The 22,433-nt window shown below is 43.5% G+C and overlaps 1 protein-coding gene across 1 annotated transcript in view; it reads right to left on the bottom strand.

The window, feature by feature from the left end:
- Window positions 1-22,433, bottom strand: part of LOC306830886 (LHFPL tetraspan subfamily member 6 protein) — a 46,358-nt gene continuing 23,925 nt past the window's right edge. Inside the window, exons 3-4 of the mRNA XM_079354615.1 lie at window positions 4,843-4,941; window positions 1-822 (exon numbers count right to left, since the gene is read on the bottom strand). Of these exons, the coding sequence (XP_079210741.1) occupies window positions 704-822; window positions 4,843-4,941 (218 nt within the window). The 3' untranslated portion in view covers window positions 1-703. The remainder of the gene's footprint in view (window positions 823-4,842; window positions 4,942-22,433) is intronic.

Raw genomic sequence — 22,433 nt, 5'->3', positions numbered from 1 at the left:
CAGAATTCAATAAACATTTATTTACAAAAAACAAAGTAAAATGACAAAGAATAACTTGAAGAGTGAATACAAAACATGTGCTAATATGATAAAATACATTATCATACACAACGTATATCTTATGAATGTGTTAAATAAACTCTGCTTAGACTTTTTGGGAATCTGTACAGGCTGAGTCGAGGAAGCAGGCAGCCAGAGTTGGATTGCTTTACGTTATAAGGGTTATTGCATTTCAGTTTGTATTTAAGGCAAGGATGAGACATGAAGAGGAGACAGAAACACTTCACGTTACAATGAAGCAATATTACTTTTCTCTTCATCACAGGGCACACTATCACATAAACACTGAGAGAAAAGGAGGAAGACAAAAACAGACAGAATATTCTTTTTGTTAAAGAAATAGTCATGTAACATTTTTTTTAAATTTTTTTTTACAAAGAGGATTGGTCCGTACATTATTTCATTTAAGAACAGCTTGTAAGAGAAGACCCAGTTTTCAAAGCCATGTGTTTGTGCTGCATAATGAAACAGTCCCTGCAGTTGTCTGATGAGTAGTGTCCATGATGTGCAGAGCACCAGAATGACTTGCTGTCTTTGGTGCCTGGTGTGCTGTACTGCTTTGAGTCCATACAGTCAGAGTCCTCTCCCGTGCTGTTGTACCTCCCGAGGTCTCTTCCTGTCCCCGTCGCCCTGATGCTCTATGTCAGTACGGGTACTGCTTCTGCTTCTTCCCTGCGAAACAGGACAGCCAGGTGCATAGTAGCATAGCAGCCGCCGCCCCGGCTCCTGTGCAGTAATATGCCCAGCCGATCTGACAGGAACCTGCAGAGGAAAGAAGAGGATTCAGTGTGACATCCTATCACTCTTTATTTTATCTGTCTGTCTTTCAGCACGATATCTCCAAAAACACATGAATGAACTTCAATGAAATGAAAACAGATAAGAATTTGGCAGAGGAACCACTGATTTGTTTAACCAGAATGTGAGAGTGTCTGAAGAGACTTGGAACTGTTCACTCATACATTTATAAAACAATTTTTTTTTATGGAAAACTGCTGATCGAGCTCGCATCACCACTATGCAAACATAAAAAAAAAAATCATTCCAATAGAGAAGAGCTCAAGCTTAAAAGCATTATAAGATTAAATAAATGAAGTGCAGGAGGATGAGCACTGTTAATATTTACAGGATGAGAGACTTTTTAGTTTTAATGAGGCTTTTACCCTGCACTGCATTGTAGTGTACATGCAGCGACTGTTCAAAAGATTTAACAACTCTCACTGAACCTTGGTGCATAATTCATTATTCATTCATGCACCCACTGTGGAATTTCTACCACCATTACACACGTTTGTGTTCTTAAGAAGTCACAGCGTCAGATCTGCTCAGTGCTCATGGTTCTCTGTCAGCATGAACGGAAAGGTGTGGATTTAAAGTGACAGCCTGATGTTAATCCAGCTGTTATGTCTGTTGCAGTTCACCCACGATAAACATGTTCCCTTTAAATATATCATCTATTAGTGCTGCTGACTGTATCCTAATACTACACTACACCTTTTCCTTGGATCAGTGGTTAACACGTTTGTGTGGGGAAAAAAAGGCAGTGTTGTAAAGTGCTCGTAACATTTCTACACAGGACACAGCATTTCCCTTCGTCCTGCGAGAAAAGAGTTAGCACTGTTAAAACAAATAAAGTGAATGCAGTTTCGCTTGCAAGCAGACCGTCTGGTATGTAGAAACTGCACTCACAGGCTCTTTCGGATGCAGAGACTGAGCCAAACGCTAAAAGCAAAAGACAAATTAAACTGTGAAGTTCCACCTAAAGACGCATCTTTTCAACCCTCCGAGAATATTCTCTCTGCAATATCCGACAAAGAATCTTCTTCCCCAATTTGAAAAAGGTTTTAATGACCATCAAGACATCTCATTAAAACATCGTATTTGATGAGGATAACCGATCAAATATAGTAATTATCTAATAATCAGCTGAGCTGGAAGAGGAGGCATCTCATTAACAATTCATGTGAATATGTCGCCTCACTGTTGAAACTGGATTTAACAGCCAAAACTAAAAATATTTTTTTCTACTTTTCTTTGCTTTTTCTAAGCAACAACTTTTTCATGCATTCAGCACATCTCCAACTTTCCCCCACTTAGACACAATGCCATTAATGTGACCTACAGCTACATTCAAAGTTATCTTTTAAAGTACCGACTGTTCTCTTCATGATTAATGAATGAGAGAGCTAAAGCTGTTGTCGACGAGACGCATCGTTTGTGAGAAACGCTGCTCTCGAGGGGGGGGGGAACATCACAGTGTTTCTGTCAAGGGCGCAACCAATAAGGAGGTGAAACCGAAACAACGGGCGCCGTCATCTTCAGCGAGTCAACTTAATATGCCAGAGGCAGAGAACAGCAGAGCGATGCAAACAAACTTGTTAGCGGAATTTGATACAAACTGAGCACCTGTTCCTGCAAAAAGAAAATCACATAATTATCCAACATAATTACTTCTGGTGGCATTTCATTAATTAAGAGGATGTTTAAGAATTTAAATCAGGCCGAGCTATGGCCTTCTATATTCAATCTAACGCTTTGATTCAAATGCTGCTAAAACAGTCACATCTGTCTGCTGACTGAGCTGTAATGTGGATCTCTTATTCAACTGACAGGAAATCTATAAACAAAAGAGCCTTGGATGTATTTCAAGGAGTTTGTCCTTCCCTCTGTCCAGATACCAACTGCTGACCAGATTATCATGAAATAAGACGAGGTCCTCTGCTGCTCAGCTTAGACTATCCCTTTGATAACACATTATTGATTATTGGTAAAAGCTGATGGTCAAATTTCCTAGATATTGGATATTGGATCATTATGGCCTGCAGTGAGTGAGTCCAGTTTCTTAAGTGGTCACACTGACCTTTCCTGTCAGGCCAAAATGATCATTTATACAAAACTTCTACCATTGATGCGGTTCAGAGGCGGCTCCTCTGCAAGTGGGCCTGATGAGAGGCTCCGACCCCCCCCCCCCCCCCCCCCCCCCCCCCCCTCCCCCGGCGCTGACTCTGTCACCTGCGTGTCTGTCGACCAGGTGACAAATGAGTTTCTCTGCTGGGGATCAATAAAGTTTTCTAATCTAATCTAATAGTTGCCCCTGCCTGAGAGTGTTTAGGTTTTCTTACAGGTCCGTGGACCTCAGATTGATGGAGGCCTCTAGAAGACCCGATCACTTTGAGATCACTGTGGGATGTTTTTGATTTTGCTTTAGGAATGTTGTCACAGCTAAGGCTTCCATTTCTATCTTTCTAAATAATAATAATCTATTACTATCTGTTACCTTGCCTTACGTCCACCGTTCAAACAGTATGATCCTTTCACATATTTCTTCATATGCTGGTGCTATCCTAAAGTCCAGATGTTAACTTTGAACACAAGATCTCTCAGAATCAAGCAGATTGACGAGAAAATGTGAATTTCAATGACTCCATCTCTTTTATGAAGCCTTTCCCTTGTGATATTTGTTTCCTCATTGTTTTGAGACGTGGCACTGGTGAGACAGTAAGAATGACTAAATTAGATTTTAGGTCAATAACAACTATAAAGAATAATAAGAGTCACACTCTACATGGGACAGTGGTCTTTTCTTAACAAGTCTCACTTCTTTAGAGTTATGTAGCTGAGCAAATCACGGAGGCTGTCTCTGAATAAGGATGAAGGTTGACAAAGTAAGTTCATTTGAAAAACGTGTCATTGATTAAATAAGTATATTGTGGGCTCAAGAGTTTCAACTAAACTTTTGATACCTTTGACTTTACACTAAAGGAGCAATAGACACGATGTGTTTAAAACAGGTTCTGCAGTCCAAATTCAACACATTTAAGAAAACTGTCTCCCACCGCCCGTTCCTCATAGAGGCGATGTGCACTCAGGTTGTCATGTCGCTTTAGTGTTTAGCCATCTCTGCATCAGTCTTGAAACATCTCTGTGTTCTTACCTTTCTCCATTACTCAAAAAAACATCTTCAATATTTATCCTAGCCGTCTCACGTTTCTGCTCGTGGAACGTATTAAAAGAAGGTCGAGGCTTTTTAAGTTGGGAGCCATCAGTTATATCTGAACCTGTTCACGTGCCCGCTTCCATCAATGGCACATTCGTTGGTTGGCCGTTAAACCGTCTACCATGTCTGGTACAGTAATAGACAACGTGCCACAACGTAGTGGAAAATTGGAAGGAAGACGTACTGGCTGCTGCGTTGTTGTCAGAGAAACCAGCCCTTCAATAAAACGTGTTTTCTCAATACCTGATGATATATGTTGTATATGTTAAAAAAAAAAAAAAGAATCTGATATGATACGATTAGCATTAAATAATAGAACAGCAGCTGTATGAATAACTACAGCTTCTATCTGATACAGCAACATATCACTGTCAGGGAGATGGAGAACGCCGTCTGAATACAGAGCACAACTCAGCTCCAGCTTATTCTCAGCGCACGTTTATAGCAAAGAAACAAATTAGAAATAAACTGGAGACTGTCTCTTTGGCTTTTATAGTGTTGTGTCTCTGCTTTGTTTTGAAGAAAAGGCAGAATATCAGGGGCCAGATTGAAAAGTCTGTTCTCAGTGTTCTTTGTTTCAATCGGTTTTTTTTTTTTTATCTGCAGGGGGACCGGTACGTTCAGCTAACACAAGATAAATTAACAAAGTCACGGTTGAAAGATCAGTGTGTTATTTGGGCTCTTTACACAGGATCCAAGTGTGTGTGTGTGTGTGTGTGTGTGTGTGTGTGTGTGTGTGTGTGTGTGTATGTGTGTGTGCGCGTGTATCTGCTTGCTAAACTTACCCAGCTGAAACTGGTCCGAGCTGTTGTTGCAGGTCTGCTGTACTTCCTCACTGTCCCATCCCAAAGGATAGAGTGCACAGCCAGATCCTATGAGCAGACCTGAGAACGAAAGAGAGAGAGAGAGAGAGTCTGTCAGTCATGAAGGAGTCGCTGTGACTGAGGAAGCCATAAATATTACAAAACAAAGCTGTACAAGACTATGTTTGTGTGAAACTTCAGCAAGGTCAAACTCTGAACATGAGCTACTCTCTAAGGTGCTTTTGAGGAAGGTCAGCATTGTTTTTAGGAAGACACGTCTCTGTGGGTTTACATAATTTAAGATGGTTTTCAATAATGAGTAGGAGAAATGCAAACTGTGTTATGCTTTTCTTTTTTTTTTTGCATCAAGCTATCCTGGAAAATGAATTTAAACTTTCGTGTGGATTCTCTCTCATTCTTCGGTCCATGTCGTACTGGAAATGTTAAAAAAAAACAACACAATAGGCTGCTGCTCTCACACAGGCCGATGTGTGTGTCGTCTCCTCTGTGATGTTTTCACCTTATCAAACGTCGACAGATACTGACGGGGAGCAGCCCTGACCTGTCCCAGCAGTTTTACCCCTGAACAAGCCTCGCACCCGCTTTGGAGAATAACACGGATCGTGATTTTAATACTTCATCACGTTTTTTGTTTTTTTTCCTGCAACAAAACAAAGTGCTCCTCTGCCAGCAGCTCATAAAATAGCTGCAAATGAACAACCAACATATGCAAATAGCTTGGCAATTTTTCACAGAGGCAACAGCGAGGAAAACAAGCATTTTCGGTACGCAATAATTACTGTAAAACTCCGGAAAATCCTTGAGGGATTGCTTTATGTCAGTGATTAAACAGACTTATGAGTGTGCTTTAAGCTGCGCACAGAGACAAGAGCAAAATCTAGTCAAGGCCATTAGATTAAGGATTAATATCCACAATATTAGCCTGTAGCCAGGTCCTGACAAGTTATTCCCTGGATGCCAAGGCCTGTCTCTTGAAATTACCCCATGGGGCCCCCTAGTAGGTGGCTCTGCCATCACATTAGCTTAATCCCCTCCACCGTGTCTGCCCTGCTATCAGTTTTTGGGATGTGAGGATGGCAGCACAGGAGAGGAATGCCAGCAAGCTCTGCCTTCCAACTAGGACTGCCTAACTACATCTAGGCCAGATAACAAGCAGAAATTAATCCACATGCTAATGCAGACGGGTTCCACAAAGCGGCTATAGCATCAGAGGTGGAGTTGCAAAAGTGAAAAAGACAGATCTGTGTTTTCACCAGCGTCAGCCGGAGAGGACAGTGAATGTCACGGGCTCATCTCTGGGAGAAAATAGACACCTGTGGGAGAGAATCAATACGGTGAAAGCTGGCATGCTGATGAGAGCGAGGGGATGTAAAAAGGCTCTAACCAGGTCTGTGTCATTACAGCTCAGGATCAGAGAGAATCCAGGGATTGTTATAAGGAGGAACTCTGCTGTTTCTTCTTCAGACCCTTAAAAGAACTTCAGAGGAATTTCTTCTTCAGACCTGAAATGACTACCTTTAGCTGAGCAGTACAGCGGGAGCATTTGATGTGAGTCCCTGTGCAAGTAGCCACTGTGGAGCCTAGATGAACAGAAAACCCCCATGATTCTCTGAGGTGCAAAAATGCATTTAGGAGCCAGCGAGCATACACACAGCCCTTAAAATATTCTCAGTTATATAATGTTAGGGATCGTGCGTTTTCATTATTTTGTAACAGTAAAGACTGTAAAGCATCTGAGCATGTTAATGTATTCATGGTTAATATTTCACAAAATCAGAAATTCTCTTTCAAGTGTTGTGTAATGCAGAGATATACAGCAGCATGTAATCAAATCAAATTTCTTTGCCGCGCAAGGAAGGGGGAAAAAAATAATGCATGCAGAATGTGTCTTTGTTTCCCAGAGATATTGTTATTCCATCCCACACAAGTGCTTTATTTCCATTTGCAAAATCAAGATTTATGAGGATCCTCAATCAGTCTTTGATTAACACATTAGTTAAAATCATCAAAACCGTAGAGAGCTGCAGCTTTGAAGCGGGCACCTCGGAGAGAGAGAATGGAAGACAGACTGCAGAGAATATTTTCCACATCAGGTCAGATCATGATGTCAACAGGGAAGAGTACAGACAGGAGGGAAATTATTGTCACAACAAAGAAAATAGCTCACTTCCATTGTGAATAACACAAAGGTTTGAGGGTGAAGCGTCAGTTCGTTGTTGTTTTTGGGGAATAACTCGGTAAGCCTGAGAGTCTGCAGAGGGAGAAATCAATGTGAGCACACGTGTTCCCCACGAAACTACTGCGAGACACTAACTGCAATAAAAAGAAAACCTGGAGAGGAAAAACAAAAATAAACCATAATGCCAAGGTGCTTGACAATTCCATACATGGCTCTACGCGTCTCTCTTTGCTTTCATGTTTTTTGATTGATTGACTCGCTGTTGTTAATTCCATTCAATCCCATCCTCCACACTTCTTTTGGGTAAGTGAGCAGCAGAGGTAGGAGGGATGCTCACTCGGATGTGGGAGAAAGTGTAAGATGTTTTTTTTTTTTCACATGATGTTATATGCTGGAAAGATGTGTGCACTTGTAAAGGTCACTACCTCAGGCTCTGATTCTCCACGAGTGCTGTTGCAGATGATACTTCTTGCTCTTCTTATTGCCTGAGCTGACACTGATGCGTCTCATTCGGCACAAACACCCACACTCTGGGATTTGTGTCATTTAGCGTGTGGCTTTCAGCTACAGCACAGCTTCTCAACCCTGTTGACCTTTAACCTCTTAAACTCAGGCCATGCTTTCTCGTGACCTCCAGTCACAGGCCGCATATGAAGACACTTCTTGTCGTCATGCAATGTTTTATTTCATTTTATGAGTTCCCAGAAATTTGTTGTGCTAAATCTGGTGTCCTCGCCCCTGGCTGGAGAAGCACTAAGCTAGCAGACACGTCACAGTCACAAGCTCTACCCCGCATGCTAGACTTCCTGAGATAAGATAAAAACTTAATGATCCCCTGTAGGAAAAAAAAAACTGGAGTACTGTTTCAGAAAATAAAGAATTCCCTGCATACAAACATGGATGAAATGTTCATCGTGCCACAAAATGAAAACAAGGTGAAATAATGGGATTACTTTTATTTCAACCCCTGCAATTGTGGAGTAGAAGTGATACAAAAACAACAAAGAGCAAAAGTGCATCACATTACATAAAGGTGAGGCCACCATCATGCCCATGTTATTAACCCCTCGTGGCCTAGAGATTGAAAAAAATAAATCCCGCATCCAAAATGAAAACACCAATTTTAGCTTCAACAAAGGTCCTTTTGTGAATTTCATTGCGTTATTCTAAAACCACAGAAAGGTTCTCTTCTCTTTCAACCATGATCAACTTCAACATGCGGCTCATTTTTCCGCGAGCAGATGGTCTCATGATGAAATCATTGCAAAACTCCACTGAGCTGCCATGAGCGGAGCGGTGAAAGTCACCAGAAGGCTGTTACTGCAGCTACACAGAAAATACATGACAACGTGGAACAAACAGACAGAAGGGATCATAAATGTGAGAAATCTGCCATCACCAGCATCCACAGACAAGCTGTGAGCCGACAGCAGAGGTTATTACCAACTCAAATAACAATTTTCCCCTTTGGCAATATCAACAGTTCCCTCAGGTCAAACTTAAAGACGCCCTCAGCTCTCTGGGAGATGAGGAAGCGTTCGAGTGCTGCTCTATTCACACACAGGCTGAGAGGTTTGTTTGTTTACTTTACTCGATTTTTGCCACCAACCACTATTTGTAAAACCTTAGCCCATTCTGGAGTCTAGTTTTTAGTTGCTATGGCAGCCAGCTGATGCCTGATTGTCGAGAAAGCGCACAGCGCCGAATCTAAGAGGCCAGACAGCTTATTCACAGATCGAGTTTCAATTGATCTCCATGTACTCCATATCCCAATGACTATTTGAGGCCTAATGGCTTCTCTGAAAGCCTCTTCTATGAACTGGGAAAGAGTTCAGATAAATGGTCTGAACTAAATACAATCAGCCCGACATATCAGTGTTCAATCCATACAATCTGCTCTAATATAGTGAAATTTCCTCTGCATGTCCTTGCCTCAGATTTCATCATCGAAGTTGAACTCACTTCTGAAATAGCATTCTGGGTGCCTCTAAAAGCACACAGAGAAGTGCTTTATTCCATCAGAGATGCTCTATTGTTCCCCATCCTCTTTCCGTCAACGCTTTTTACCTGAATGAAAAGACTGCCCCCTTTTCATATCCCCACTCACTCTCTGATGAGGGGAGTGCTGACGCCTTTTGTCAAGCATTCCTGCTCCCTGTCAAGAACCACGGAATTTCTTTACCCTCCTTAGTGCCCCGAGACAATACCATTCAAGGTTATCATTCAAAAGGCCAAAGAGGAAGGGGAGAAAAAGCCTGTCGCTAAGCTGGAGAGCGTTTTGGTGGCCGGGGAATTGAAGCGAGGATGTGCGTGAATGGGCAAGCTTAATGTAAGACATTCCCTTTTGGCTCCTGAAGATCATCTGAAAATGGGAAGATGATGTAAAAGCATCCCTACCTGGGGGTGGGGGGGGGGGGGGGGGGGGGGGGGGGGGGGGGGGGGGCGGCCTGTGAATTTACAAAATAAAACAAACCTTCACATGCCCTTTGGTATTTTTTTCTTTAGAACTTAACTTTACTTCAAACACTCAAAGAGTTTAATTTTAATCCTTTTCATCCATTTCAAACCGCTTTTCCCTAAATGCGTATCGGTATCAAGAAGGAAGAAAAAAAGGGGGTGTAAGCCCTACAGGATTAATGAACCACCCAAATACATTTATGACACACATGTTCAGTCAGTCAATTACAATTACAGTCAAGCAGAGCTAAACTCAAACAAACAAGTCAACAAGCAAACAATGGACCGTGCAGGGTCCATAAATGGACTTCAGTAGTCGTACATCAGTTGTAGGGTACAAACCAAACCAGCCTCTCCTGCTGGGTCAGAGAGAATTTTCCTGAATATGTCCTGCTCTCCCTGACTTCAGCTGTAAAATGACATGTGGTTAGGCAGACAGGTAAAGTTGGAGTCAAAAATGTGTCTGCTTTTGTTCATGCATGCAGCTCACGTGGATTATTTCAGGACGTTTTTTAAGGAGTTTTGTGCTCGTGCGTGAAAACCGCCACAACAACTTCACTTAAGCCTGAACAGTCCATGTGACTGATCTGTTGGCAGAAACAAATCCCTGCATGTTCAGGCATGTTTTCACTTTCAGTTGAAACACAAAGCTGTAGAGCTCGAAGTCCCACTTTAAAAAAGAACAACAACCCACAAACGTTTGATCCTCTGTCAGACAGTCAAGAAGGATACAGTCAGTTGAAAAGACAGTGTGAAGAACATGTTCTTGTGTGATGTGCAAAGTGAAGCCTGTTTACTTACTGCTGCCAGTGACACACCTTCAAACACTTATGGCTTAAGGTCTATTCATTGGTTTTCAGCAATTCATAAAGCCACAGAAAGCATGTTAAGCAGTAGCCTAACATTATCCCCCCCTCCCCCCCAAACAACATTAATGAGATGTGGTTGCACTATACGACTGTTTGTATTATTCATCAATCCCACTATGTGATGACAGACTCCACAGAAGATCTTTCACTCTCACATCTTTGGTTGAGTCCTCTTTATGTTGTGTGTTTCGTTGGCTTTACAACTTGAATATCTCACACAGTAAAGTGTATTAGTGTCCAGGGGCAGAGCTGTGTGACAAACAAGCTCTATATCAGCCTTTAAACTCTTCATCCAAAGTGTGACCGTTCTCTCCATGATGTATTTCTCCCTCTTCCCTCTGGTATGTTTATTACAGCCTGAACAAGAAAAGGTCAAACAGCAACAAAACAACATCGAATAACCTGACAAGCCCCATTGTTAGGTCTTGTTCATGTAAGCTCTGCATTGTTACATTTCCATGTCAGCAGGCAAACAGGCAGTTGTTTTCATGCGGTTTGTCTGCTGCTTCTTTGCTGTTCATCTGCTGGCTTCTCAAAATAACCAACAGAAACTCCTATTATTTAACTCATGTATTGGATTTACTCTGCAGGTGCTTAAAAGGAAACGTCCTTTTGCAAGGCGTAGTGGGGTTACTTTTATCCCATGTGTGCTTGTTGTGTATAAATGTCGACTTCTGTCATATTTAAACCTTCTGAATTATGCACGAATATAGAACGGCACTGACTGAAAAGAGCGGCAGAAACATGTGCATTATTCCAGTGTGAGGAGTCCATTTCAGCCAAGAACCTAACATCAAAGTCCGACAGTCACTTATAATTACTATCACTTAGAAGTTAAAGAAAGAAAAAACGAGGGAACATTAAACCCTTTAAAAGCTGCACTGTCAGTTTAGATACAGAGTTCCAGCATGCAGGCCGAAAGCAAGCCCAAAGCTCTGCACAGTGTGTGCTTTTAGTTAGCTTGTGCCACTCTTCTGTAACACAGCCTCATTTCTCTGATGTCCACCCATCAGTCACCCTCACGCGCCCTGGGCAGAAACACCAGCTTGTGTTATATTGATCTGTTTCAGAGCTTTTTCTACAGGCATTCTGTAAAGAGCTGGTCTTATCTAATCACACCATTCATTTGTCACACAGTTTCCGACTACGACCGGTAATTAATAAACAAACCAATTACCAGAGCAAAATGAACTTCTGGTCCATTGAACAGTGAGTACACATAAAGCAGAAAAAAAAAGGCATTAGCTTTACAGCTTTGGAGCCCGACACAGTGCATAAAGATGAAACAGAGTGCGCTAAATGCAAGAAAATAACTTTCAGTTTAAAAAGAAAAAATCATCTAGATGTGTGAGAAGAATGAGCTTTTCATAAGAGGGCTCAGATATTTTCTGCATGTCTCACTCTTTCCAGCTACAAACCCACGCCTCCCTGCAACCTCCGCTTCGTCGCCTCTGATCTCAGATTGCAAATTGGACATTCTTTCCCCTCCTTCCAGCAGGGAAGTCAAATAGGAGGCGGGCAAAAAAAAAAACACAAAGGAAAGAATTCTACAGCAATTGGTAGAAATTTCTCATCTCCCCTTTCAAGAATTTAGCACAATTGTACCTTTCTCTGGTTAATGAAGTCATCCCTGTGTTACATTAGTGTTGGAATTCCAAGCATGAAGAAGAAAAACAATATGGTGCTACCATGCAGCATTGGTGTACATTTGGAGCTTTGGTGTTCTCTCCAAAGTCAAAAAAGAAAGAAGAGCTTATACAGTTTCAACTCACATTTTAATAACTGTTTACTTTTGTGAGGCTTAATAGCAGGGGTGGATGATAAGCTTCTTTACTTTCACATGACAATGACAGAGTCAAAGCCAAGAACAAATAGGCAATTTGTTTTCAGACTTGTTTTGTGGAAATATCAATAAATTCAAAAAAATCAAAGTGGAAAAAATAGACTGAAAGGATTTATGACCATCCAACTTTTATTCAAATTATCAGCATCATGCAAGTCTTGAACTTCTAAAAGGTTGACTGTGCTCTCAACCAGACTGTGTGAGGAGAACAACACAGCTAAAGGTTGGTATAGGATCCACTTCATAGGGTCCTACAAGTGTCGCTCCCTAACTGGGTCATGTCTGATGTGTTGAGCAGCCAACTCCTCTCACTTACAGAGCCTGACAGGAAAGCATGACATCAAGCCACGTGTCCAAAAGTAAGTGTTTACTGACAGCCATGCATCAATGTCTCAATTTCCCTTTACAACAAATGGTAAACATGCTAACGCAAAGCTCTCTGAGGTCGAGACAAATCAAAGGCACTAAACTCTACGCTTTCAAATTCATGTTTAGAGCATCCAAAAATGCAATGAATGTTTTAGCATCCTCCACACAGACTGTGCCAGACATCAAAATGTCTCTCTGACAGTACTGGGGCTCATCATGTGAGTGAGCAGCTCTATACCGCAAACACAAGAGCCTCCTTTCAAAACACAATGCAACGCTTCAGGGATGGAGCAAAAGCTGAATCCCACTGCCAAATGTACAAAATACTCTGTAGAATGTTTTTTTTAAAAGCTGGTCCAGTGCATTCATGCTGTCTTTTGGGACACAAACCAGGCCAGCCTATTACCCCTGAGGAGTTCAAGCAGCCTTACCCAACTCCCAAAAAAAGACATTCAGAGTACAAACAGGTCACTTTTGCTCACTGCTCTTCATTGTGTGGGTGTAATGTGAAAACCATTCAGTGAGAGAAGAGTGGAAATCTCTGTAGGACGAGAGGTTCATTCTGAGACAACAATTTGTGTGCTAGCTTTCGTTTGCAAGCGTTATGCTAGGCTTAGCTAACTTGCGTATGTCGAGAACTGGGCAATAGTTACATTTATAAATGAAAAATGTTTAAATCTTCTCATCCAACTCTTTAAAGAAAACTGATAAAAGAATTTCCTAAATGTTTGACTGTTGGTCTTAATACTCAAAACTATTTTTTCAGCAAAAATCTCCTGACAGTTTTGAGTTCATTAGCTGTCAGTTTGATGTTTTTTTTTTTTTTATTTGTTGTTGGGTTTTTTTTTTAAATGTCAACGCTCAGGAATGAGTGTTTTTCTCTTTTTGATTTAATACAGAGATAAAGGTTATATGATGACACTGAGGTGGTTTCTCTGTCATCACATACTGTTACAGTGAAATTTCAGAGCCCTTGAGAAAGAGGAGAATAGGCAAAATGAGAACACATTATGTAACATGTCAAGTAATCTGAGAGCAACACAATGGGGCAATACAACAAAGAGGCTGAGATCAGGTTATGCAGGAATGCGTGTGCTCTTGACATTTTGTGTGATATTAAATTGGTATTGTAATCCAACATAATCATATAATATCTGGTTTATCCTGTCCGCTCAAGGATGAAAAGCCCTTTTCTGCCCCGCTGATTCCACAGAATGAAACCAAACGGATGTCAAGAAAAAGGCCACCAATTCCATTTTCTAAGAAGATTTACCATTATCTTGTGTCTTTTTATATCGCGTGGCATCTCTGACAGCATAGTAAAAAAGTACAGAGGAAAATTGATGCTGATGCTATTTTGTTGAGACAAATGTACGGGGCTGAAACTGCAGCCTGCTGGTGAAGCCTTGTCTTCTTAACAATGCTGTTAGGGAGTCATTTGAAGCCATGGGTAATAAAGAAACGTCCATAATAAACTAAAGCTGCTGACTGTGTGGAAAAAAAGGACATGAACAGTGACTCTTGTTTATTCCATGTTGATGTCTGTTGTCATAAAACATACGTGGAGACAAGAGCAGCGCCTGAGGGCTTTCCCCAATCCTCTGATTATTTTTGGTTCTAGCTCTGGCTAAATATGATGACTTGGTTCTTGCATTGACGGGCACGTTCATTAAATTTCCATCATGATAAACAGTTTGTATTTTGTCAGTTAAGCCCTAAGGCAAAGTTAATCAGAAACATTTAAGGCGAGGAAATCAAACGAGCTGGATGAGTATGAACCCACGCACATTAAAACCCAAAGGGTTGCACGCTAGCAGGTGGGCTGAAAACAAAGCAGTTTACATGGGTAATTACAGAGAACAGAGAAACACCCATAATTTTCTGAAATGAATCCATGGCTTTCCTTTATTTACTCCTGTGTCCCTTTAAGAAAAAGTCATAAAAGATAAAGGGACGCAGATTAACAATGGAGCAATTATTCAGCACCATGTGTTTTTATAAGACGAGAACCTTTAAAACAGGACGGGGCCCCCGCTTGAGTTTTTTTTCTTTTTACTTTACTCAGTATATAGACTTAACACCTCTATTACACTCCTGCCTTACACTAACATATGGCTTCAATCAGGCTGCAGGCCTTTGTGTCAGAAGAGGCAGTGGATGGCATGAATCCACAGATTATGGCACTGGAGCAAGGACGAATGAAAATCAATAGTTCCCAGAGTCCTCTGAGATGTTTCAATGAGAAAAAAAACTCTAAAGAAAAAACAGATCCATCAGATGTGGAAAGAATGCTCTTTATGCACCAGTGGTTCCCTTAGATGGCGAGGGTGTATAGAGTGAAATGGTACTTTTACTGCCGTATGATATAGATCCAAGATGGCGGCGCGGGTGCACGCAGCGGCTCCTCTCTCTCCCGGCAAACCTGCGTTTTTATGTTTTTTAGGCTGTTTATCTGTGTGTAATTGTCTGTCTTCGTCGCGTCCACTAACCCCACTAACCCCAAGGCGCACATTCACCCGTGAGGTTCTGCTTGACATCGGTAAAACCACAAATACGGAGGTTAATGCAGTGCTAGCGGAAGAGCTACGGGACTGCGGTCTGCTCCGGAGGCCTGCTCGATCACCGACCCCCACTCCTGCAACCAGCCCACAGTGGAAGCGCCACTGTCGGAATACAAGGAAGCAGAAGAGGGGGAAGCGTGGAGGTATCCGGGCTAGGCTAGAGGCTAGCCCTCACCGGCCGGCTATCCCGACCATCACTCTGGCCAACGTACGCTCGCTGGACAATAAACTAGATTATATTCGCTTGCTCCGGACAACTTCCAGGACTGTGAGTGAGTCTTGTGTTTTTGTTTTTGTGGAAACATGGCTTCATGACAGTGTTCCGGACCATGCTATTCAGCTAGCCGGGCTAACATGCTACCGGGCAGACAGAGTGCTCGTCGAGGGTGGTAAAACTCGCGGCGGGGGTCTGTGTGTTTACATCAGTGATGCCTGGTGCCGTGACGCGGTGGTAGTATGTAAGCACTGCTCACCAGTCGTGGAGTTTATGGTTATTAAATGCCGGCCATTCTACCTGCCGAGGGAATTTAGTGCCATATTGCTGGTAGCAATTTACATCCCTCCTGGCTCCACCAACAACAGGAGTGAGGCTCTGAATTATCTCCACAAACACATCAGTGAGCAGCAGACAGCACACCCTGATGCTTTTCTCATCCTGGCTGGGGATTTCAACCACGCAAACCCCAAGAGTGTGCTTCCACAACTTCATGGTCACATCAAGTTTCCCACTAGAGGTAACAATATTCTGGACAATGTTTACACTGTAAACAAAGGGGCCTACAAAGCCCTCCCCCTCCCCCACCTCGGAGCCTCAGACCACACCACTGTTATGCTAATGCCAGCATACAGGCCACTGGTTAAAGTCACCAAACCAGTTAGGAAGCGGGTACGGGTGTGGCCTGAGGGGTCCACAGAAGCACTCCAGGACTGCTTCTCCACCACTGACTGGCACATGTTTAAACAGGCGGCCACCAACAACAACATCACCGACCTCCAGGAGTACACAGAGACCGTCACGTCCTACATGGAAAAGTGCATGGACGATGTCACGGTAACCAAGACCTTCACCATTCGGGCCAATCAGAAGCCATGGCTGACAGGTGAAGTCCACAGGCTCCTGAAGGCCAGGAACACTGCCTTCAGAGCTGGGGACGCGGTGGGCCTAAGGACTGCCAGGGCCAACCTGTCACGAGGCATCAGATTGGCCAGGAGGCAATACTCCAGGAGGATCGCAGACCGGTTCACCGACAGCAGAGACACCAGGAACCTGTGGCGGGGGGTCCAGACCATCACGGACTACAAGCCCCCTCCGCAGACCTGTGACAGCTCCACCTCTCTGCTAAACAACCTCAACAACTTCTTTGCTCGTTTTGAGGCAGACAACAGCACCCCAGCACAGAAGACGCCACCTTCTCCTGGCGACCAGGTACTGACGCTTTCCCGGGATAGCGTGAAGCGATCCCTCAAGAGAACAAATGCACGGAAAGCGCCAGGTCCTGACAACATCCCAGGTCGTGTCCTGAGAGACTGTGCTGAGGAGCTCACAGATGTCCTCACCGACATCTTCAACACGTCACTGAGCCAAGCTGTTGTCCCCACATGCTTCAAAGCCACCACCATCATCCCGGTCCCCAAGAAGTCGTCTCCATCCTGCTACAATGACTACCGCCCGGTCGCACTAACCCCCATCCTCATGAAGTGCTTCGAGCGGCTGGTCATGCAGCACATCAAGTCTGCCCTCCCCTCCACCCTGGACCCCTACCAGTTTGCATATCGGCCTAACCGATCGACTGACGACGCCATCTCCACTGCCCTCCACTCAGCCCTCACCCACCTGGAGACCAAGGACGCCCACGTCAGAATGCTGTTCATCGACTTCAGCTCAGCATTCAACACTATCATCCCGCAGCAGCTCATCCACAAACTGGACAACCTGGGCCTAAGCACCTCCATGTGCAACTGGCTGCTGGACTTCCTGACAGGGAGACCACAGGCAGTCCGGGTCGGCAGCAACACCTCCAGCACCATCATGATGAACACGGGGGCCCCCCAAGGATGTGTGCTGAGCCCCCTCCTCTTCACTCTGCTGACCCATGACTGCGCCCCATCTTCCAGCTCCAACCTCTTTGTTAAGTTTGCGGACGACACGACTGTGGTGGGTCTCATCAACAACAACGATGAGTCAATCTACAGGAGTGAGGTGAGCAGACTGGCCTCGTGGTGCAAGGACAATAATCTCCATCTGAACGTGGAGAAGACGAAGGAGATTGTTGTGGACTTCAGGAGAACGCACACCCAGCATGCTCCTCTGACCATCGACGGTGCTGCAGTGGAGAGGGTGAGCAGCACCAAGTTCCTGGGTGTGCACATCTCTGAAGACCTGTCCTGGAGCCTCAACTCTGCATCACTGGCCAAAAAAGCTAATCAGCGCCTTTACTTCCTCCGCAAACTGAGGAGAGCAAGAGCCCCATCCTCCATCCTGCACACGTTCTACAGGGGCACCATTGAGAGCATCCTGTCCAGCTGCATCACCGTGTGGTACGGCGCCTGCACCGTGTCCTGCCGTAAGACTCTGCAGCGCATCGTGAGAGTAGCTGAGAAGATCATTGGTGTCTCTCTTCCCCCCCTTCTGGACATTTACAACACACGTCTCACCCGCAAAGCCACCAGGATTGCAGGTGACCCCACCCACCCGTCCTACAGCCTCTTCAGCCTGCTGCCATCTGGGAAGAGACTGCGGAGTCTCCGTGCTCGAACCAGCAGGCTCAAGAACAGTCTATTCCACCAGGCTGTCAGGAGTCTCAACTCCCTCCCTGCCCTCCCCCCCTTTCGTCCACTCATCCCCTTTCCTGCCCCTGCCCCCATCCCCCCTCCGCCTCCTCCACCCTCTGCCCTCAGTTCTCTACCCTCCTTCATCCCTCTGCCCCCTCTGCCCTCCATCCCCATCACTACCCTCCCTCACCCCTCTGCCCCCCATCCCCCCCCCCCCCTTCATCCTGCCACAGTCTGCCCCTACAGGACCTGGCATCACCCCCCTCCTCCACCCCCCGCATGCTCCAATAATTCACGCACCCTAAAAACTCTGCACAGCCGTTATTGAACTGTATTGACTATGCTATTGCACTATTGCACACTACCTCACTTTAACGTTGTATCTTTAATCTGCACTCTGTTTATATTGTTAATACTGAAATCTATCTACCTCATAGTAATTTTGCTACTTGCACTTGCACTATTGCACACTACCTAACTTTAACCTCGTATTTTTAATCTGCACTCTGTCTATATTGTTAATACTGTAATTTATCTACCTCATAGTAATTTGCTATTTGCACTACTGCACACTACCTCACTTTAACTTCGTATTTTAATCTGCACTCTGTTTATATTGTTAATACTGTAATTTATCTACCTCATAGTAATTTATCCACATTCTACCTCAAAGCGTAACACTCACAAGTGCCCTTGTCTGTCTATTGTCTGTTGTTCGTTATTTGTTGTCCAAATGTCTTTAGTTAAGTTATTTGTTGTCTGTTGTTCGTTATTTGTTGTCCAAATGTCTTTAGTTAAGTTATTTGTTGTCTGTTGTTCGTTATTTGTTGTCCAAATGTCTTTAGTTAAGTTATTTGTTGTACAGTATTGCTAGTTTTTCTTTAGTGCTCTTTTATGCACTGCAGGTTTGCACTGGGGGGGGGGGGGAATGCAATTTCATCTGTGCTGTATGTTTAACATGTGGCATATTTGACAAATAAAGAACCTTGAACTTGAACCTTGATGCTGAGTTTACAGAAGACAAATAGGTCAGTATGTGTAGAGTGCAGACTTTTTTCGACTCTTTTTTCATGATAAACATTAGTGCTAGTAAATTACACTCAGGGCCTTTCATAAGTACAGTGAAACATGTACATCGCTTTGTAAAGTAAAACTAGAAATTGTCTCGTGACCTCCCCTTAAAGTTTGTCCACAGCCTCCAGCTCTATAACAAAGAGCAACATTTGCAGCTACAAAGAGTAGGACACCATTGGATGCTTAAAACCAACTGAATTTGCATGAGATTAGTAAGTATTACCAAGGAACCTCTGACTTCTCCAAGATGTGGCAAGTAATTTGCAGTGAAATCTTACTTAAATTATAACCATGACAGACTCCTATCAGGATTAAGATCTTCAACGATCTCCCTCAATTATACAAATCGCTTCCCAACCTCAGGATGTATTAGTTCTGTGCAAATAGAGCTTTATAAAGTTCAATCAGTATTCATGGACATGATCGACTCTCTTCGCGAGCTTAAAATGAGAGATAAAACTTGCAGCAGTGTCGATGGAACAGAGATCTCCGTTGCAGGATGAAACTGAAATTAACTTTGCGTCGTTAAAGGACTCCCAGTGATGAGGCGGAGACATTCGCTTCTGTCATGTGTCCTCAAAGACTCTCCTACACGTCCACATTACATCTCCTGATTGAATCAACGTGTGGCTTCAGATCTTAGGGGGACCTCTTCCTGCTCACTAATTACAACAGACTACTCCAGTATCATGGCTCAATGCAAGTGTGAACTTCTTCTTTTTTTTTATTTTTCCAGGGATGAATCTTTTTTGTTCTTTGATGTTGATTATTGTAGCACTGTTATGGCAACCTTACAGTGACTGAAAACACTGCCAAGGGCTGTTGAGAATGAACCAGTGGACATTTCAGAGCTAGTCAGTCTGATTGATTGAGCCATAAAGAAGTTGTCCATGGGGCTAACAGGACTCGGATAAAAGATTAGGAGTCTGTTGAGTCTTGATTAATGTTAGAGGATATAACCTCTAGCCAGTGGTGCTGAAAGATTTATATAAACAGGGTCTGGGCTGTGAAATATACGCACGCTGAATTGGAGCGATTCGGAGTCAGTGAGGGCGAAACAATCACAGGGTATCCCCAGGACACAAGCTGAATCAAAACAGAAATATAACAACTCCATAATGAGACAAACAAGTGTAATAACTGACGGATGAAGCAGGACAGCACACGTAACGCAACAGTCTCAGAGGCAACAGCCCCGATTTCAATTTTGCTGTTTTCTCAATCAGAAGGAATGTGTTGACGGTAGGGGGGAAAATTCCTCTGCATATTTATATAGGACCTTGTCAGTGTCAAGCCCTGCCCCACCCCCTGGACTTAGGCGGCCTGATTAGTATTCAGTGAATTCATTAAGACACAATCGCTTGTGTCTGGGAACATGGGAACTGGAGATGGAGGAGAGGTTGAGTTCAGCCCACTGGGTGAGTCCCACCCCATCCCCCAAAGCTGAAGGTCAGAGTGTCCTTCCTGAGCTACTGATCTGATGATCACAGGCGAGAAGCGTCTCAAAGGAGGGGGGTTCGGTGGTGGGATCTCTATTTGCACATGCTGTGTTGTTGCCAGCATGCAAAGATGTGTCTGAGAAAAATGTGAATGCGGGTCTAACTTTTGGCTTGATTGTCCCCAAAGGCAATCACCCTCAATCCATCACCCAGGAGGGAGTGTTGTTGTGCTGTGTTATAATATACTGTTTCTCCTTGTAAGCTATAAAAAATATAAATGAGGCCAGATTCTTTAGCCTGAAGACCGTCCATCCCTCAAACGTTGCGCCCCCACCCCCAACACAGCTTCCTCAACTATTAAAATCAATGTGGAGATGAATGAACGGAAGACACCGGAGGGGGGACACCAGGTAGAAAACTCTCGCGGCTGCGATGATGGTTCATACGTTAAAGAAGCGAGCTTTGGTTGCATCCTGGCAAACCGGCGATGAATCATTCCCCCGGGGGAAGCACTTACACACTTCAGGCCATTTAATGAAAAACACCAAAAAAAAAAAAACCTGTCCTGCCTGAAAGCTTCACAATGATAAATCGCAAGCGTGGAGAGTATTGCGTACAGCCACAGCGCACAAACCCAGTAGAGTCTGCTTTCATTCTCGTCTCACTGCTGGACTGTCAATGTTTTCTTTTTCTTCAATCTTCATGTAATCACCTGATTTCAAATCTCTTCCTCTTCACCTCCCACCTCGGGAAAATGTCATTTCATAATGTGAGAGAATTATCGAACGGAGGAAAAACACTTCCCCAGGGTTCAATATTGCAATTTGTGCTCCTCTGTTTTGCTTCAAGTGCTCTCTTGATTGCTAAGGAAAGATATTTTGCTCGCGCCAATTTTAAAGGTGTTTGCAGTTTGAATTACCTTTTTTGTAAAAAAAATAAATAATGCTTTACCAAACAATGCAAAAATATGGAGAGCTGCTCTGGCAGACCAGAGAGTGTATCCCAGAGATAAATCTGTGCCTGAAGCTTCTTTCTGTTTTCCTCCAACACAATGAGGAAGAAAGACTTTGATCATCCACTATATCGCACTCCCCAAGAGAAGAGGAAAAACAGAGTCAGGGCATAAGAGCTGGGTTTCCCACGCAAGGGAATGCAGAGCGTAGGAAAACGAGGTGAACAGTCGTGAAAAGTGAAGCAGAAAAAAACCTCCAGAAGTGTCATCACATTTGATATAAAACTAAGCTGCTGAGGCACATGTCAAACAAAAAAAGGAAAAAAAAAAAAAAAGCTTAACCATATGTGACACACAGCACAGCCTCCGATTGTGGGGAAAATAGTGGAAATGAAGTCGCCAGAGACAGAGGGTGCCAAGGATAAATCACCAACATCAAGGACAATGCTGACTTTGAAAATACCGATGAGGTGTGTGTATGAGAATCCGAGAATTAATTCATAAATCTGCACTTTTTTATACTTCCTTCAGGCTTTTCTTTTTTGCACCATGATGAGGTATTTTGTCATGAAGCCAATGTTTGAATAAGCTTCCCCTCAGCATGGAGCAATGCTCTTTTGTCTTGGAAGGTGCGTCGTCTTTGGAGCTCACAAATGGCAGCGCCTATACAGTCAGCATGAACATGTCAGCACAGGTGGGGTCAACAAACACACCTGGGCACCGAACTTTCATTCAAAGAGGAGGGAGCATTTCAAAGTTAGGCCAGCAGGGCGAAGAATAAAGAGGCTGTGCATTGGCTGAATGTGTTTAATCAAGATGTAGAGAAACTGATACAGCAGCAACTACATGTTCAGCTGCCATAGTTACATGTGTGGTGCATTCAGTTCAGCTTAGAAAGAGGTCAAATACATTTTTGTTTTTTTATATATAAAAATCAAGTCTTTATGTTAACTTTATTTGATTCATGTTTTTTGTTTCCGGGTTTCGAGCAGTAAGCATAACAGAATAAACGGCACATTATTTCTCACAAATCAGAT

Source organism: Symphodus melops (genome assembly GCF_947650265.1).
Source record: "Symphodus melops genome assembly, chromosome: 10".
NCBI classification, from domain to species: domain Eukaryota; kingdom Metazoa; phylum Chordata; class Actinopteri; order Labriformes; family Labridae; genus Symphodus; species Symphodus melops.
This window is presented reverse-complemented; position numbering and strand designations above follow the sequence as displayed.